Source organism: Lissotriton helveticus, chromosome 3_1 (assembly GCF_964261635.1).
Source record: "Lissotriton helveticus chromosome 3_1, aLisHel1.1, whole genome shotgun sequence".
In the NCBI taxonomy this organism is placed as follows: domain Eukaryota; kingdom Metazoa; phylum Chordata; class Amphibia; order Caudata; family Salamandridae; genus Lissotriton; species Lissotriton helveticus.
The window spans coordinates 1,837,760,041-1,837,781,123 of NC_136061.1; the positions used below are offsets into that span (position 1 = coordinate 1,837,760,041).

The 21,083-nt window shown below is 43.4% G+C and overlaps 1 protein-coding gene across 1 annotated transcript in view; it reads left to right on the forward strand.

Annotated features, from left to right (window-relative positions):
* LOC144824333 (uncharacterized) overlaps nucleotides 1-21,083 on the forward strand; it is a 610,480-nt gene that overhangs the window by 211,942 nt on the left and 377,455 nt on the right. The window contains exon 11 of the mRNA XM_078683450.1: nucleotides 2,759-2,808. Within this exon, the coding sequence (XP_078539576.1) occupies nucleotides 2,759-2,808 (50 nt within the window). The remainder of the gene's footprint in view (nucleotides 1-2,758; nucleotides 2,809-21,083) is intronic.

Here is a 21,083-nt window from a genome sequence, read left to right on the forward strand (position 1 = left end):
TGCAACTACTATGGGTGCCACCCACTGCGATGAATCTGTAGGTTGAATGATCCCTTGCAAGCATACATTTTGTAATCTGACCTTCAATTCTTTCCTGACACTCATAGGCACAAGTTGTACTTTGTGCACTACTGGCTGTGCATCCAGCATTAACCGAATGTGGTGTTCAACGCCCTTATCTAACCCAACCTAGGACCCAATTACGATGCAGTAAAGAATGGACCCAACCCTCGGTCGGAGCCATCCTTATCGCATCATAATCTCCTGTTTGTAATAATGTCTGACCGACTCGTATCAACCGAGCCGGACACATCAAAAGGTTCTGTAGACAAATCTGTCCCTTTATAACTGACCCGTGCCGACGCGGGTTGTTGAACCGACATATTCTGTAGTTTTCAGCATTACGGTCACTCGGGCTGAGCTACTGATTTGGTGTACCCCTACTTGAAGCCTCTCCATCAACTGACCTGCTTCACTGAACCTGAGTGGCCTTCGTCTCCGAGCCTCCTGAATGTCCTGGTGTGGCTGAGACTCTGTCCCCTCTGCTTTTAGGTACTTTTCGACATGAGCCCGTGTTCGGGTTCCAACATACTCTTTAATCCTTCTGCAACAGCGGTCTCATCCTGAAATTCTCAATTGTGTTCCACAATGGTTGTAGGTATCCTAATTCCAAGGGTATCCAAGGGTGAGGTAGCTCTCTAACCTTCTGTCTTCCACGGGGTGTCCTCAGGGTCCACTGAGAACGAGCCTTCTTCTCTAATTGCAACTGCAACTTGCCGATTGACTTGTAGTGAGCCAGCGGTCGTGTTGCAGCTCTGCACACGGCCTCCGTGGGGTTCCGGGTTACTTACCTCGGCTGGTTCCTTGGGTCCCCCTCACTTCTACATCTTCTGGGTATAGTCTTGACTTGAGTTGTGGATCACATACAACTATATTAATATTTGGTTTGGTCTCTCCCTGGTGACCACTGTGTATTCGTGCTTCTTACCTGTTTTTATTGCAAAGTATTGTGTGCATTGTGTATATCTCTGAGAAGGAGATCTCCGTATGTGTTAGTGAGTGTCTTACAATAAATATATATTTTTATAAACACACGTTGTGGTTCTTTTTCACTTAATCTATGCCAATATGTTTATGCTCTGGTAAAACAAGCTGATTTACACTCCTTCTGGACTGAGCCTGAAGGCTGCTCTTCACAGCCACCACTTCAAGAGCTTTCTAAGGTTGTCTACGACCACTAAAATCACCATAAGGGTTGTCTGGAAAAGTGCTTGGTGCCCACTTTCATAAATGTGCACCATATACTGAGCCAGCTTCTCACAATCTCACAGTAAATATTTTCCTACTTGGATTTGCAGTTCTAATAATGCATTATCTCATATAAATGTATCTCCATTAAAGTCAAATCCATGCACAAGGACTATTACCACTCTCTCAGTACCTTCTCTTGGTCACAAGCCTAGACTGCTTATTTCTCACTGAGGCCTGGTTGTCAGATAATATAGCAGTAATATGACATGACGCCCTTCTTCCAGATTACAAGATTGTCTTCAAGAATTGTCTGAAATTTAGGGACTGGATTGGCCAGTGGCAACAGTAACCCTTCATCCATCACCCATTTTGGGCTCTATCCACCATTTAAAATTTAGATATATGGATCAAATGACATGTAAATTTACTCCTACATTTTGGAGAACTTTATTACTCTTACCATTACCAAGTTCTCGCAAGTGTGGACTTTCATTTAACATCCCTTGAAACCAAATTTATGAGAGTAAAGCTACTACTCCACCACAAAGTAGGTCTACCACGTACTATAGGAAACACATAAAGTATAATAATCTTTTAAAAAGTGCAATAGAAAATATTTTTATTTTACATCTTATTGTAAAATAATTGCAGTTTCTTAAACCTTAAATGTAAAAAAAAGTTAAATCACTATTGTTTTAAAATTGTTAATTTGAATACATTTACCTAATGTATAATTATTCATTTAAATATCTATTTCAATATTTATTTAAACAATCCCACCTACAGTAGATGTTTGTTTCTTTAATATGTATTAAAAATTTTAAAAATGTTTGAATTCTGTGTAGAATTAATTTTAGTTTTTGCAAATAATTAAAAGTTAGATTTATGCTTCCAAATAACAAATTTGTTTACCAAATTGTAAAAAAACATTTTTTTAACCTCTTCAGTGCTGCGCGAATTTCGCTGCAGTGCTGAAGGGTCATAAATCACATTGACTCATGACGGAAATGTTCCATCATCAGCACCGGAGCACCGACGCTGATGACGGAACCGTTCCGTCATGAGCATGGAAGGGGTTAAAATATATACATAACATTTTTAACATTAAAAAGAATGAATATATATATATATATTTATATATATATATATATATATATTTATATATATATATATATATATATAAAAATAAAAATATATATATATATACACGAACATCTGGTGATTGTCTCAATGAATTGCTGGTTGAGTGGAGCAACCAATGAGAAGGGTCTATTGAATGTCAAACCCAGTGTTACTTCTGCATTACTCTGGATGCTCACAGGACCAACGGAAGAATACATCTTGACTATTGTGTGAACACCTCCAGATTGATTGTATGTCTATCAATCCCAACATTTTTATGCAACTCACTACTGCTGGAGGGGGCTTAGTCTGGAAATATACTAGCTCACGGCTTTTTCCAAGCTATTTTATAGTGTTGATTTTTCTATTATTTTCTTTCTTTCAGTGCGTGTACAAATGGAAGCTTGGTGTGTGTGCCGACTACTAATACTGAAAGTAAGAAGTTTGATTCCTTTTTAAAGTACCTAAAAGCTAATGAAATGAGACTAGTAAATGTAGGCCATAAGTTTTCATTCTTTTTCAAATTGAGAATGTGTGCACAGTGATTTTTGACAACCCAGAAGAAGAGTTGGACAGTGAATTTCATCCCGTGCGTAAACACTTTACGCAATTACGAGTTTGGTTTTATTTAACACATCCTATAATTATTATAATTATTTCAAGCTAAAACCTGTGGAGATTTAACAGGGAAAAAGTGTGTTAAACACCAAACTCTACAGGTTTTTCCCCAATAACTCGTCATAGGCGCTATTTGTCGCAGCGGACCCAGGCTCCCTCTTTTTTTATCAGGTGGAATTAATAGCACCTTTACATGTAGTCAAGCCCATAGTCGGTATAATGCATACAAAGACTTGCTGAGCTTCCCACTGGATATCCCTGCTATCGCCTTTCCTCTTTGGGCCTCCTTCAATGGGACCACTGAAATGGCATGATAAAAAAAGCAGTGGTTTGTAGGAACACCATGTGGATAAGAAATTAGCTGCCGATATAAGCAATTTATGAATATATGTAGTATTTTTATAGTCCAAGCCTAGGTGAAACACAGTGGAAAGCTGTAGATGATGGAAGGCGGAGATTCAATTAGAGTGACTGAAGACATGGAGTGAAGAGTTTATTTTCTTACCTCAGCCTTCCTTTATGATATTACAGAGATGGCATTCACACTTCAGCAGTAAAGGTTGACAAAACACTTCATATAAGAGGCTACGTTTGCCTAGTTGGGAACTTTAATACTCACACCTACCCTATCTCCACCAGCCTAAATTTTCCCCAAAATACCAATTTCCATGAGGACACTAATATGAATGTTTTGCACTGAAACATTAAAAAAGCTCAAACAAATCTACCAAAACTGGAAGAATCCTTGTAATTAGTCTAATTTGCTTCCATTTCTGGGATTAGTGTATTTTGTTCCCAGCACTGGAAGAATCCTAGTAATTAGCCTCATTTGGTTCCTTTTCTAGGATTAGTGTATATTGGTCTCGCCAATTTTGAAAAAAAATACTAAAATAGAGTCAAATATTAGGAAAGACTAAATTATATGTTTTTGTTACAATGCTTATGCAAGTTATTTTTTTTTAAGGAAAACTATCTCTCTGATTGTTTGCAATTTTATGATGTTCAGAAAACAACGATTCAATGAATCATGATCAGCTTTAATTCTCTGAACATTTTCTGCGGTCATGGCAGAACCCCGTTCAGAGGACATGGGGCAAAAAGGGGCTACTGGGCCCAACCGCCGGGGTTGAGGCCTTTTACTCCTGATGTTCCGGGAGCCTGACCTACTTTATATCCTTAGCAACTGGGCCAAGCCCCCTTCAGCATATGACTCCCAGGAATAGCGTGGTCAGAGCAGAACAAGGCTCCCTCGGGAGAGGTGAACAAAGGCCTACAACTCAAAGTACGTGCTGCAGTAAATTATTGTTCAGCCAAATGCTCCCTTTTATGATAAAGAAGTATTTTAATGTACTGCTAACAACACAAAGGAAATATGACATTCACAAACAAATATACAGTCCCCCTATGGTTCTGTCTCTAGTGTTTCTTAGACAGTTCCCTGTGTTCCACTTTATTTTGCTCTAGCGATGGCGGCTATACTATAGGCAGTATCCAGGGTAAGCCCCACTACTAGTCTGAGTCTCAAGAGTCCACACCCGCTCTGCATCAAAGTCAAAAGTGTTTCAGCACCACAGCATTAACTATCAATAAAGTTCCCCCAGTGCAACTGGCCTGAATTTAGTTGTACTCACACCTGCAGGATTGGAGTGGACATACCCCCTCTGCAGGCACAGGAACTACAGCAGCTGGTCTAGGTAAGTTCACTTAGTTCCTAACTTGTGGTCGCACTCCCACAGTGGCCAGAGGTTCCCCACAACTCCTTCTGGCAGGTTAAGTATTTGGTCTGTCCCTAGGAAGGGGGCGGGGGGTATTGGGAGCTGGTGAGAAGTTCCTGATCCCTTGTTCCATTGTAGGTGCGTAGGGGTTCCCACGGCGGCATCACTCCTTCAGCAATGCTATTGGTCAGGTCACACTTGCTAGTTCTGGTGACTCCCTATGGCATACGGGGTAACTGTATCTTTACCGTACATCAGCGCTGACACAATCAGCATAGCAGATGCCTGCATGGTGGCCCCTCCTGGCCTACAGTGTCACGAGCTCATCACCTCACTGGGGCTAAGGCCCACTACACATGGCACTCAGCAACTCTTGGCATACAGGGTAGCCATTCCCTAACTACACTCTGGCCTGTTCAGTGCAGGGATGACACCAGTTTAATTTACGATGGCCACTCCTGGCATATGAGGTCGTCGACGCCTCACTACACATTGACTATGACCCAATCTGCACCCCTCCTCTGGCATACATTGTCCTCCACACGAGCAATGACCCAATAGGTGCAGCAGCCGTTTCCTCAAACCTTGCTCTGGGAATCTACTAGAAACGATCCACACTGGACCTTGCTCCCTCCAGTAATCTCCTCTTCATCACAGGGCACACTGGTCTTGGCAAGCAGGCAGGTGCTGGAGCTCGAAGCACCAGGGCCGGTGGTTCTGGATTTCCTGAGTTATGTCCTCTCACACAGCAGGGAAACTAACAGGCCTTTGCTCCCAGTCCTGACCACAGACCGAAATCTTGAAGAGCTTCTCCTCCTTACACAGCCCAACTAGCTGCTTGATAGCTGGCAATTTTAGGAGGCTCAAACTCCCTTTCTTATAGTCTATTTCCAGACACATAATGTGGTTTGGGGTCTGAGACTTTGAAGCTTATGTTCGGGTCTGCTTACCATTTAAGCACCCTCTCCTCTGCCCTCTCTTCCTCTTGAAAGCAGTCTGTCAAAGCAGGAGCAATTCCAAAACTCCACAATACAAGCCATTGGAGTGACCAGCCACAGTGATATATGTATCAATCAATCAATCAATCAATCAATCAATTAATCAAATGACTAGTAACATGGGACTACTCACCTGTAAGCATATCCAAAGGTTAGGCTAGGGCCCCACCCCTACTCTTTAAGAATCTCTTATAACACCCATTTCTGTCCTGAGATGTGCCTGGCCTCTTTCTTGTACCCTCTTTCTGAAGCAAAGAGCACCCTTTGAAGTGTAAAGGAAAAGCCTGGCTCTTCCTTTCCCAGCGTGTCCCACTCCACGTACAGGAATGCAGCAATGCATACATCTATCCAGGGGATTACTCTGCTCCTTCCTCATGTTTTACCATGCAACCTTCGGTCTCCCAAAGTGGAACTGATAGTCTTCCATATGTTATACCATTCACAGGCACATATACACTCAGCACATGTACTTAAGCTACATGCACTACACAGCACTATATTCTTCCTGTACTGTACCACTCACAGGCTTACATACTCCTAGTAGATGCATTCAACATGCATGCACTGCATAGTACTGCATAGTACTGCATTATCCCTGTACTGTACCCTTCCCAGGTACACAAACACGCAGTGTAGAGACACTACTCATGTATTGCGCAGCACTCCACATCAATCGGATGTAGGCTAAAGGGTGAGTTAAGCACACATCAGCAGAACATTGAATGAGTGAACTTGTAGGCCTCACTCCAGTGACACAGGTTACAAATAACCTGTTCACTCCTACTGATCACTACAATGTATGCTGCCACCACCACGCTTGTGCTGCTTAACCCATGGTAAAGGCAATAACCTTTCCCCACTATGATGGCAGTACTTTGGGTATCCCTCCTGGACCAACAAGACAGCAATCCATAAGAGAAGCCTATATCATGGTGTACACATATGATCTGTGTTTGCCCATGACAGCAAAAATCAGCATCAGGGATCAAGACATCATTAAAGTTGGTGCACCCCGGACAGGGAGCATGTCCAATACCTGAGGTCAACATTCGAATCAGGGGGCAATAAGGTGAGACATTTCCTATGTGGCTACTTGAACATTTATTGAACATGGTAAAGCACAAGGTGGTGTCTGACCGGCCCCTTTCAGACAGCTTTATATAAACCAACCAGCATTGATACCGTGCTGGAGTGCGCAGTAGCAATGGAATCCAATGAAATCACCCTAATTAAACAATGCTGTCTTTGTGTCAGAAAGAGACAGGCAATGCTACAATTTGTCCTGGTATTGTCACATCTAATGCTACTAGTTGCCCTGCGGCATAAGTCATCACTAGTGATACTGAGAGAACAGTGCCTCTCATTCATCCCATGGTCTTACATGGAGACAGTATTGCTTTAACAAACCATGACTCCATGATAGACAATTCGAGGCAGGACAATTCCCTCCCATCTGCTGAGCCCGCACCTAAATGTAAAATGTCAATCACTGGGGCATCACAGGCGAAACTCAAAAGGCCAAGCACTTTTATTTCGTTCTTGATAACACCTTTTTCCAGGAGATGTATAATAACTTTTCAAAAATGTTGGAGACCCATCTGCAACTACTAAGGGAGCACCTTGAAAAAATCCTGACTAGATGCAACACCTAGGGCCTGATTCACAAAAGTAAACTTAGACCAAAAGTCTAATTTAAACCTAAAGTCTAACTTTACTACTACTAAAGTTAGACTGTTGGTCTAAGTTAGAATTCAGGTCTAAACTTAGATCAAAAGTCTAACTTTAGTAGTAGAAAAGTTAGACTTGAGGTCTAAACTTAGACTTGAGGTCTAAACTTTGACTTTTGGTCTAAGTTTACTTTTATGAATCAGGCCCCTAGAGCGTGCTTCTGTATTGAGCGACCCTGTGCCACAATGTCTGCACTGTAAATATGACTGAATCTACATCCCGTGCTATGCCATCACAAAGTGCAGGTGGTGTGGCCTCCCATGAGGGTGACATCTCACAGATCCCGAAACCTCAACCTCTACAACCTCCAACTGCAGTCTTGAGGTTTATAAACTGTTCTGCTAAGGACCCACTGGATATCTCTCAGAGCATGACTGGTCCCTCCAGAAACATCTCAGAGGGTGCACCAGGCTATCAGAATCTCCCAGATTTATAAGGGGGAGGAGGCACAGTCATGAACAAACCTTCCAGAACAGTACATTTAAATCTACAATCCGAGTAGTCATGCCCTTTTGTTTTGATAATGGTGGGGGTACCTCCTTCGCAAGTAAATCAGGTGGAGTTATGGGGGAACTTCAAAACATGGTTACTAATTGGCTCAGTACACACAAGTACTCTAATTCTGGGGATAGCGGCTATATCCTAATGGTGCAAAGAGTGGATTGTGTCAGGTCATCAAGTTAAAATATAGATGGGGACTATGTTGTAGTTAACTTTAGGCACCCAGTGAGTGTGAGGAAAGTCCTGGGTGCTCACTCATTGGAATCCTGGAAAAGTTCTAAGGGGCATATTAGCAAGAACCTCGTTAAAATTATCTCTGTTTTTGCGGCAGGAAACTGTGAACTGTAAAACAGCGATTATGGGATTGCTAATATACGTTAAAGAATTCCAATAGAAGCCCAGGTTAGATGTCCTGCACATCTAACCTGGGCTTCTATTTGAATTCTTGAACGCATATTAGCAAGCCCATTATCGCCGTTTTAATGGCAGTTTCCTGCCGCTAAAACAGCGATAATTTTAACGAGGTTCTTGCTAACATGCCCCTAAGTTTGCTACACTAACTTTGGGGCATTTTTACGAGCCACTCATACAAGTACATCCTTGTTCTGCCAGCAGCCGTGATGGTACCTGATATGTCAAAACAGATTCACACCCTAATGGATTGTAATGATGTGGATTGACTGCCCCCCGGGCACTATGCAAAATGCTTGTTGTTTGTACTGGGAAATAGCCCTATAACTTGCAGATCCTAGAACCAGGTTTTGTCATTTACAGCGGGGGCAATTTTATCCAGAATTGCTGTTGATTCTGATGGAATTGGCACCAATAATGAAGCACATTGCCTAGACAATGCTTTGCTTTACACCCCCAGTCAAGTATTTGAGAGCTCCAAGTTCTCCTGTCAAGAATTCTAAGCAAAAAATAATCAACTGGAACATTCCGGGTCTTCGTAGCAAGTTACAAATACCAGACTGCTAACAGTTTGTAAAAATGCATGATATTATTTTATTGCAGGAGACCTGGGAATCCAATTTGATAGACCACAAAGGTTATATGTGCTTTAGCCTTCCTGCAACACCATTCCACTCTGGCAGAGCTTCTAGTAGATTATCCATTTGGATTAATCTTTTGATTGTTGGTTGTGCAGAGTCAGTGAGTAACCCTGGCTCTGACTTTCAAGTTGTTATATGTAAGGGGGCTTTGACTCTATTTCTTATACATTTCTGTAAGAACTATTTTGTGAATGTGCCCAGACAAAAATGTATGGCTTATCTCTACCCTAGTGGAGGACAAATCCCAGCAGGGACAGCTGTTGTATCTCTGTTTAGGTGGTGGTTTTAATGCCTACCTACCATGCCAGGGGTAGGGAGGGACCAATCAGTTGGTGGTAAATCTAATTAGTGTGTTAAAGAGTTGTTGGCATTTGCCACCTCTGCATGTCTTTTATAACATTATGGAGGAGGATGATACTGATACGCAGACCCTGTCCATCTTCAGAGGAAGGAAGAGCTCCTCAATTATTGATTATATTTTTATGCCTCATAAGTAGAAGGAAATGTTGTTGCATTGTACAACTGTTACTATTATAGGGAATCATTACCCGATTGAAATTACTGTGAGGTAGCACATAGAGAGATTTATCAAGAGGTGCCAGATCTTGCTATGCTGGAAATTGCCTGATCCACCCAAGTTTCTTAATGAGATAGCGGCTAAGAATTTACAGATGGTTTTGGATTACCGACAAGAGAATAATGTTAATGGAATGATTGTTACCTTTTTTGTTGTTCTCTGCGAGAGGATAAGACTTTCTTTCTCTAAACCATTGCATTTAAGTCTGGGTGCCCTCAATGGTTGGACCATGACTGTTCATGGGCAAACTGACTCCTACGTGGGGCCTTAAACATACAAACTTGTGATCATATGTTAGTGGCCTCCCAGCACAACATTTACAAATGAGCCATAAATAGGAGAAGTAAGGCAGTTTTTGTCCCAGGAATGGGCCCTACTAATTAACACCACCCTTACAAAGGACACTGAGTAATTTTGGAAGGCCGTCTCATGTGTGTATTATTTTGAACAAGGTGGTTCGTGGGTCAGTTGTCATATAAATGGGGAGGACTGGGTGGCATACTTTGAAAAACTCGATTCTGATGGCAATCTAACTTGTTTTTAGTTATAGACTGGGTATGCTCCATCCTTCCCTCTTATTTCTTTGCAGGAAGTGCAGACTGCCATTCAGGAGAGTGTGTGAGGGAAAATGCCTGGGCCTGATTGATATCAATGAGTGCCGCATCACCTCTGGGCTCCCTTGCTGATCAACTTCTAAAAACAGCATGAATAATTTGTTGATCCCCTATTCATGGGCCTCAATAGTTATTGTTTAGATCTTATAACAGGGCAGCAGGGCGGAGCTCAAATGCTATTGTCCTATGTTCCTGATAGACATCCCAGCTAAAATCTTGGGCAGAGTTCTGAATAATATATTAGTAGAATGGGTCAATGAAAATAATAAATTAAGTAAATGACACTACAGTTTTTGAAGTGGCAAAGGGACGATTGATCAATGCCTCAACTTAAACTCAGTTATTGGAAAATCCACAGTGGCCAAATAGTCTACACTGTATCTAGCTTTTAGGGCTCAGACAATGGCCTTCGACTGTGTTAATCTGGAAATGCTGTGATAATCCTTGATTACCTTACAAATGGAACCCTCTCTAGCTCACCTGCTGGTTTCTTTACATGCGGGCAATAAGGCTTGAGTTTGGTTCGGGAACAAAGGAGAAGCCACCAATGAATTCAGCATTGGTCAGGTGGTTCACCAGGGGTACATTTTAGCTCTGCTTCTTTTTATCTTGTATATTAATGATCTTATTACGAGCGTAGTAACATTTCAGCATCTTCTGCCTTAATGCATTCCTGAACCTAGTCAAGCATTCTGTACATCCAGCCCTTCACTGACAGACTGTCGCCTGTGACTATGTCATGCACACCAATAGGTGTCAACCCTGAAGTCAGCCCCACTGCTGTTCAGGTGGTAACTTGTGGGCTAACAGAACCCCTTCCACAGTATGATCCTTTGTGTCATTATGCAGCAAGTCAGGAAGTGGCTCCCTCTCCTTTTATATCTCTGCCATAGCCATGACATTCACTATCTGAAATCTGCAAAGGTAAGGCTTCAGCCTGTTCAAATGGAACATCTGCTAGGTTTCCCTTGTGGCACCGTAGTCCACTAAGTAGGTAACCGCAGAAACATTCTGAGGTACCTTGTGTGGCCCACACTATTTGTCCTCCAGAGTCCTGGGACAAATAGGCTTTATCACAAACATCTCCAGATCTTACTGTTGCCCAGTCAGCATAGCTCTCTCGTCATACAATTCCTTCATCAGCGTCTGACTGGCCTGAAGGTTTTCCTTTGCCTGACTCAAGTATTGCCCAATAAACTTCCTGAGGACAATCAAATAGTCTGCCACATACTTCCGTGGAGACTCAGAGGTTCCGTCTCACCTATCTCTGATTAAGCTGATTGGACCCCTTACCAGTTGTCCATAAAGATGCTCAAAGGAACTTGACTCAACTCCCTTCTGAGAAATCTCTCTGTACACAAACAGGAGCCATGGCAGGAGAAGATCCCACTTTGTCCTGAGGTTCTATGGCAGTGTTCCTATCATGTTCTTCAGTGTCTCATTATTTTACCGCTACACCAAACAACTGTTTTGTGGGTGGTTTGCTATGGAGAATTGATATGTCATACCAGCTTTCTCCTACATATCTCTCATATAGGAGGAGATGAAGTTGGTTCACCGGTCAGAAATATTCGTCCTTTGAAATCCCACCCTACAAAAATCCCTAGGAGAGATCTTGCTACCACCCTTCAAGTCATGCTCCTCAGAGGTACAGCTGCCGGATGCCTGGTGGCATGCCCCACTAGAACCAAGATATTTCTGATGTCTGACTGCAACAGGGGTCAAATCAAATGATTATGTCTATTCCCACCTGCTCAAATGGAAAACCTAATACTGCTAGAGGCTCTAATGGTGCCTAAACCATCCCTTCTTTTTTGCACTTATCTGACAAGCAGGACAGGCTATATAGAACCGCTCTGTATCTCTGTGCATCTCTGGTCAATTGGACTGAGGGTCAAACATATCCTGGGATTTTTATAATTCCTAAATGTTCTGCTAAGGGCACTTCATGGGCCAGTTACATCTGGAACTTCTTTTGCACAAATGGAACCAATGGGCAAGTTAAAGCTGGAACTTCTTTTGCACAAATGCAATCAATAGCCTATTGGTTGTTCCTGGCTCAGGATTTACCAGCTCACTATTATGTATGTCATACACCCAGGCAACATCATGTTTCCTGATAATTCCTTTGCTGACCTGGTCCTCAGCTTTCTTCTGAAGACCCACAACTGTGGTCGCTCCTTTTGTGCCTTGCAGAACTCTTCTAGGGTAGGCCCTTCAAAAGAAAAGAAACCCTGCAGCTCTGTAAACAACCCAGAATAAAAGCAACCTATTCACTTCAGGAGCCTTATCTTTACCTATCTCTAGAGCAGAAGCGATTACTTCCAAAGTCGCTGCCTTCCCAGAGTGTGCCTGTTCCTTGCAAACTACCTTGTCATAGTCCCTGGAAATCAGAAATTATCCTAGTCCCACTCTGAGATTGAAGTGCAGTCTGTGCTCTGGTCAACACAGATGATGCTATCCAAGCCATAAAGGCTTCTGGTCTAAGCTTGGGGCAATCAAATCATTGCCCAAGAGCCATGCAGCACTTTGTTTTTCCCCTACCCCAACATCAATCATGGCTGCCTTTCCATTGAGCTCAATCTCATCTCTGGCAAGCTGATACTCCTTTCCCTCTCCACTGGTTTGTGAACCTGTATTCTTGGTCCCAGAGTGAATATCCATAGGGTTAAGGTACTGCAGCTCAACCATCGTGTAGAAGGTTCCAGTATCCCTCAGGGCAGGCACTTTCCTTCAGTTGATACGAATTTCCTGCACCATTGTGTAAGGAATAGGATGATTGTGATGCAGAGTATGTGAGTCCCTCTACCAGATGTTCACAGCTGCTAGGTTGAGTACAACGGGTCTGCTTGGGTCTCTTCTCCCAAGTGTAACATGCTTGCTATTACATGTGTTGTTGGGTCAGAATCTTTCGCCTAACAATCTCTCTTTAAATGTCCAACTTTGTGGCCCTTGAAGCATGTCGCCACCTTGGACTTGGAAGGACCTACCTGCCCTGGATTCTCATGATACTTCTTCCTGGATTCACCATTACCATTCCCATGTTTCCTGGGTCCTCTTCAAATCCCATAAGAACTACCCTGGCCTTTAACATCTAGTTTGGAACTATTCTGTATAGAATTTGCCTTCCTCTTTGTCTTAGATCCATGATGCTCTAGCCTTTGTGAACCCTATTACCTAAGCATTTGTCAGTCAACACTGGGAGTTTCTCTGTATCCCTCTCTGCTAAATCAGAGAGTTACTGCCTAAGTGTGGTAGAGCGCTCCTTCTTGAGTCACTCTGTCAACATTAGTTAGGTATGGGACTGAAAGTCCTTGGCCCCCATCCCTCTAACCCACCCACTCATTCCAATCCAGCAATACACCATGAATCCAAGTTTCAAACTGAACAACTTTCGCACTCTTGCAGGTACAGAATTTCTAGATGTCCTGATCAGGTTTCAGCCCAAACTGCCTAATCAGAACTTCCTTCATTCGCTCTTAGGCCATCACGTTTGCCACAGGTATTTTCCCAGTGATGGCTATCATATGGCATGTGCCCTTTTAAGTGTGCTGCCTTAGACACAAAATATTTTGGAACCTTGGCTGCAACCTAGCCCGAACTGGAAGGAGAATCCCTTATCCCAGATGGAGTTGTCATTGTTGTTAAGTTTCACTGTCTTATGGAATAGCCTTTCCCGTTCCAGCTCTCTTTACTTTTCCTTCAGTTCTCCTCCCAGGCCCATTACTCCTGTCTCCTGACACATATCCTCGTGTTCCTGGTGATCTAGTCTTAGTTTTTCTTTCTCAAATTCTCTGGCCTTTTCATCTCATTCAGTGTAAGCTTTCTGAGGAGCCAACGGTAAGTTCAGGATATTTGCTAGACTTAGCTCACCCAAAGGATTTATTGCTGGAAACTGTGACAGTGGTACCCTAGAAAGTTGTGTTGGTGAATATACCTAAGATATTCTAAAAACTAAAGATGGTGAGCCTCTTGGTAAAACTCTGGAAAATGCGTTGTGTGTTTTGGATTGATTTGACCTTAGGGGATCCTAGAGCCTCAATCCACATTGCTCTCTTCTTGGAATATTACCTTGGTTCACTCCCCAGAATCAACTACAGCCTCATCCCTTTCCTCCAGTGTATCAAACTGGTCCCTAATAAAATTGTCAAAGACCCCGCTCACCCTATCCCTGTGAATGCTCCGTCCCAACATAAATCCCACATCTGAGCTACTGGACTTATTATACTACTGACCTAAAGTGGAAATGAACAATGCAATTCTGTATCTAGGCTCCTAAATGTTAAGCGTCCCACTGCTTAACCCCCAATTGTCAGAACCCTGTAGAGGGAACAGGACAAGCAGGAACTACTATGCCCACCTGTGGGGATTGAGGCATTTTACATGATGTCCCATAGCTCAACCTACTATGGATCATTAGCAACTGAGCCAAGTTCCCCTTCAGCACTACACTCTCAGGAACAGAGTGGTCTGAGCATCCCAAGGTAGGGGTGGGCAGTGAACTCCGCTTTGCTGGCAGATCTTGCAAAGTTTTTCAACTCCGCTCTCCACTTAGAGCGCAGAGCTTGGCTAAAACTAAGCCTTCCACGTAGCATAGCAGAGTTTACCGGCGCTGGCTGCCAGCCCGCCCCAACTTTTATACAAACTGCACCATGGAACACTTTGAAAACAAATTATGCAGTGTTTTTTAAACAAACTGCACTGCGATCGCGCAGCATGTCTGCGCCCGTCCGCGACCCAACCATTGCCAGCACCAGGAACCCTGGACCTCCCACTACCCATCGCTACGACACCACCACCCACCCGCACTCAACCCTGGACGACTTAGAGAATGGCAACAAGCCTCGCTGAACACGACCCATGGGCAGTTCTCCTGCCTTCACTGCTGCCAGACCCTCACCGCAACCCCGCCCTCCAACACCGCCAACGCCAGCACCGGCGACACCCTAAAATGTATCCTCCTGAACGTACGCTCGATACACAAACATGCCATGGAATTTTGGAACCTATTCAACTCTCATTCGCCCAACTTCACCTTATTCACAGAGACCCGGACCAATGCATCCTCCGCCCCTGACATCAGCACCGTCATCCCAGACAATACAAGATCCAGAGGAAAGACCACCTCAACCACCCAGGAGGGGGCCTCGCCATGGCCCACAAGAGCACTCTCTGCCTCACCACCTACAGCAAAACCTTCCCCTCCGCCGAACACCTGCACTTCCAGATCCAAACCACCCCCAAAGCCACACTCTGAGGAACCCTCGTTTACAGACCGCTCAGCTCCCGTACACACTTCACCACCACCATCACCAACTTCATCGCACCCCACGCCATAACCTCAGCAAACTACACACTCATTCAAGTCCTTAACTTCCACCTTGACAACCCCAGCGACCCCAACTCCACTATCCCTCGTGACAACCTAACCAGCATCGGACCTATACAACTCATCAACACACCGACCCACAGAGCAGGACACACCCTCAACCCGATCTTCGTGCAGGAAACAGTGTCCAATTCAGCCACACAACGCAGCCATCATGGACCGACCACCACTGCGTACACTTCGCCATCAACAAACCCAAGGCACCCAAACCAGCCTCCTACCCACTATGGAATTGGAGCAAAGTTACAGACGAGCAACTTAACTCCACCCTCACCGGAGACAACCACACCTGGGCACCCGACGCAAACGACGCAGCTAGAGATCTCCACACCTGGATCTCCAACTGCGCAGATGAGCGCGCCCGGCTAAGCAACCCCAACAGACAACGCCTCAGGAAAGGTGACTGGTTCACACTGCTCCCCAAAAAGTCATACACACCTGCAGATGCTTGGAAAAGAACTGGAGAAACACCAAGACAACAAAAAACCACACCACCTACAAGGACATCGAGATAGACTACCACAACCAGTCAGTCAAAATACTCTTTATTCGATTTTTGTTAAAATCATAAAAGACATAAAGCAAACACAAATACAATTTCTTTAAAACATTACTCCATCTCATTACAAAAATTTTCTGCTTAGTGATTACATTTCCTCAGGTTATTTCTCCAAAATACAAATATGTTTACAAATGTTTAAAATTTCCCTTTAAAAACAAATTTAAGTTTAAGACAGGTCTATCCGGGGTAATCTTTTTTTCCTGGATCTAAATGCAGCAGTTAAAAAGCAAGCAACGCTAAACATAGTATAAGTATCAGCTAGCATTTGAAGAAAGATTAAGGCTGGCCTAACTTGAGAGAAGCCCGCCACTTTCAACACAGGGAAGAGATACTTTTTCCTTTCGCTACTATAAAAGTCACAAAAGAATATAAAATGAAGAGTGTCTTGAACTGAAAATTGGTCGCATCCACATGGTGGACCATCATCGGGTTTTGACCACACCGGAAAGTTTCCTAGAGAGTAATGGATTAAGTTCATCCTAAATTTAGTTAAGAGAAGTCTATGGAGAGGATTGGTCACAATTTTTAAATAGGGTTCCATGGTGGGCGAGGTCGTTAGAATAATATATGCCCTTACCATCGGTTTCCTCAATTCCAATTCTTCTCTATCCATACGAACCCTCTCCAGAAACATCTGCTTGATCAAACTGACATCCTCTCGCCTAATGCTAGTTGGGTCATTAAAAAGTTCCGGCCTCCCCAGCATTAATAATGTAGATTTAATATATTTCAGCCAGGGGATTCTCATGGCGTTATCCCTTGCAATGACATCCTTAAGGATGGCATGGTTTAACGTTAGCTCGGGGTTCAGCCATGTTTTGACCCAGAAAAGGAGGGGGGCTAATTTTAATTTGTCAGAGATATATGGTAAACCTATTTCCTCATGAATAGAGAAAGTGGGTGTGGAATCAGGGACAGATAAAATATTCCTGATAATACCATTTTCTATCCTCTGGAGCTTTACCGTTTCTACATAGCCCCAAATAGCAGATCCATACATGGCAATTGGAACGCACTTACTATTGTATATTTTGATAAGCGCCTCCATTGGTTTGGCTCCCAATCTTTTTGCAAAGGCCAACAAAGCTGATGAGGATCGTGCCAGGCTAAGACTTTTTGCCTTAATCTGGGGGGCCCAAGACCCTCTTTGGTCAAAAAGGACTCCCAGATAAGGAAAAACTGGAACCCTAGAAAGAATCTCCCCTTTACAAATAAAGGATTTTTTCTGGCACGTATTTACTTTGCGCCCAATAATCATAGTATGGGACTTGGAGACATTGATTTTCAAGTCTAGATTCTCCATAAAAGAACCGAAACGGTCCAAAAGAGTCTGTAAACTATTCCCAGTGCGGGCTATCAAGACGGCATCGTCCGCGTATAGGAGTGCTGGGATCTGCACTTCTCCTACGCGGGGGACGTCAGCCAATCCTGTTTCTAGGTGTTTCCCCAGGCCATTTATATAAATAGTAAAAAGAAGGGGGGCCAGGATACAACCCTGACGCACCCCTTTTTCAGATTTAAAACTTTCCGTGCACCTTCCATCCCTGGTAACTCTAATTTTTGCCTCGAGATCTTGGTGTAACCTTGCCATAAATGCCACCAAGGACTCCTCTATGCCTAGCTCCAATAAAATGGTCCATAACTTACTCCTATTCACCAGGTCGAAGGCCGAGGAAAGGTCCATAAATGCCAAGTAAACGGACCCCTCCCCGGCCACCGTATACCTGGAGACTAGAAGGTAAAGATTGGAGCATTGTTCCAATGTCCCTCTGTTCTCGCGAAAGCCGTATTGAATATTCGTGAGTCCCCCATTCAAATCTAAATTTTCCCTTAATTGAACCAATAGGACTCTACCTAGGATTTTAAAAGTAGAGTCGATAAGGGAAATTGGGCGATAACACCCGGGGTCCTCGCGATTTCCCTTCTTAAAGATGGGAACTATTATGGATGTTGCCCATGTTTGAGGTAGGAATCCTTCGGCTGCTGCCCTAAACACTCTGGACAGTACTTTACTCCAGATTACTGGGCAGAATTTAAAAAAGTCTGCCGGGACACCGTCAGGGCCGGGGGCCTTATTTTTAATGGTATCCATAATGGCTTTTAGGACACACTCTTCCGTGAATGTCACTGTAGTTGCACAATGGGCCACCTCAGTAGTCATTGGGCAAACTGATGGTTCACCCCCATAAATGTTACTAAAATGCTGTACCCATCTCTCATCGGGAATTACACAGTCTGTATTCAGATTATTCTCCCCTATAAAAAAGGGGTGGTTAATAATTTCCCAAAAATGCTTACTGTCTTTTAGGACATCTACATTAAGTAAATCATTCCATGCATTATCCTTAATCTCGCCTTTCCTTGCCCTCACGTTCGCTTTATAAGCCCGTCTCAGACGAGAGATTAGCTCTTTATCCCTTTCCTTAGCCTTAAGAGCCAATTTCAAATCTCTGTATGACCTTGAGCATTTGCTATCAAACCATTTGTGGGGCATTGTAGGGTACTTTGATTTGGGTTTTAAAAGATCCTTGGCGGTTAGTGCACAGATACTATTAAAAGCCGTGATAACCTGAAGATTCGAGGCAGTCTGATTAAGACAAGTTTCTATCGGTTGCTCAATTTTGGGGAGTAAGGTTTCCATGAACCGTTCCTCCATAGCCATGCCCCATCTAAGCCGTCTGCCCTGATCACTGGGCACCGCCACGGCACAAACCCGGGGCTGATTCACCTGTCTGCGCCATAAGTCACTCCAGTGTATTACAGTTGACAGAGGGTTGTGATCACTATGGGGTGAGACAGTAACCTTATAGTCACTTGTCTTAGAGATTAAGCCTATGGACATAAATATGTAATCAATAATCGTCCCCTTAATCGTACCTTTAAAAGTGGGGACCTTCTCATTAGAAGCAGTTTTATACGGTTCATATATATTAAAATTAGCACACAATAAATCAAGAGACTCCCCCATCTTAGTGTGTTCAAAATGAGGGATGCAGGCTCCATCCGGGCTATCTGCATCTAGTGATTGACAAAGCAAATCACATTTGTGGCTATTAAAATCGCCCATTAAGAAAATTTCGAAATGAGTATTTGAATTTTGACTGTATTTATTTATCAGGTTCTCCAAGCAATTCACGTGCTCCAATTCATTTACTCCACCCCAAGCATTGTAAAAGTTAATTACTAATATGGTACAGCTTGGTGAGACTATCCATTCTATCGCTAAAATGTTTGGGGAACCTGAATTCATTAAATTAAAAATTCCTACTAAATCTAAAGAAAAAAGTGTAATAAGACCCCCTTTTGCTCTTCCCGCATTACTAATGCTAGCGGGTACTATAAAACTTAGGAAGCCATCTAGGGGAAAAGAAAGTGAAGTATCCCATGTTTCTTGCAGAGCTATGACCTTATGTTTAGAGATATATTGTATCCAGGTAGGGTCCAATCTTTTAGCTCTTATACCTGCAACGTTCCAGGTCATAAATAAACATGATAGAGAGGTTACCCTCTCGGGTACAGCTAGTGTAGGTGCCGTTGGGAGTATGGGTAGTCAACCGTTAATGTTCAGATCACATAAAGGATTAAAACGGTTAACCAAATCCATAATAGGGGCTGTGTTGTAGTGCGTTGGTAAATTTTGACAATTTCCCCGTCTCAAGTACCCCGCCCCACCCTCAGGGCCATAAACCTGATTATAGCCATCATGTGGACGCAAAAATGGAGCAGGGAAAGAGCTAACCTCCACCCGTGGAGGCAAGATACATCTCAGTGGCTCAATCCCCCCTTGGTAGTATGGCTGAGATCTTGGATAGAAAAAGGTCAAGTCCACGACGCCAATCCCACCAAAGCTAATGTTCCATCCAGGTTTTGTAATTATCCCTACTACCCTTGGATCTTGAAAATTAATTATAATACACTCACCCCCCTGCTTTTTAAAAGTGTTCCCAATCCAATTGACCCTTCTAACCCCAATGATCAATCCATCCACATCTCCTGGCAGGGGTCTATTTACCCGCAGCCAATGCATGGCTTTGTTTTTTAACATATCATACGTCTCCCTTTGGCCATCTGGTAGAGGAGGAACATTGGTAAGAATGGCCACATATGGATAGGAATCAGGGGTAAGTTGGACCGGGGGTGTTCGAGATGGAAATTTATTTGCATAAGATTTTGGTGGGCAGTAATCTGGCGCAGCAACGCTCACAGGAGCACTATTTCCCAAAGCCAAGGTAGCGTTATTTCCACCGGTTTTGAAATTACCATTTCCTACATAGCCACCCTTATTTACTAACTGGGCGTCAAGCGGCCCTTTTGAACCATCAACAATTATAGCGGGGTTTTTAACTATGTCTATCAGTGTCCCCTGGGCACAGGCCATGGTAGGTGGCACGGGGGAGCTCTTTTTCTGGGCCACAGGTGCACCGTTTCTCATACTATCCTTAGTACTATTTGCCATGATGCTAGTACAGTTGGTATTAGTACACTCAGGGCCACTGTTTTTTACCGGTGGTCGGGGTACTGGAGGATTTTTTTTATTATTATTCAGACTCTGTTTCTGCTGAGTAGAAACCCCACTTACTTTAGTGGGAGGCAACTCAGCCCCTGTAGCACCCAAAGTTTGCTCAACTGGATTATTTTGTCGCCCATTCTCGACCGATTTATTCTGAGCCTTTACTAATGATTTTACTGAGAAAAAATTATCCAAACTGGTTTGTTCAAGATGGTCAAGTTGTTTTACTAACTTCTCCAGTTTGGTCTCAAGGGGACTTAAGAGGGAACGTATAAGTTTTTCCAGATCCAATAAATGATCCGGGTAAATCCTCATTTGCCCCGGAGAAACTGTAATGGGGGGAGTTATTTCTGTTGTTAGTGGTGCCGGAATCTTAGGATTTTCTAAGTCTATTACAATAGCCGGTTCCTCCCCCCTTATTACCCCACTCAGTTGTTCAACTCGGA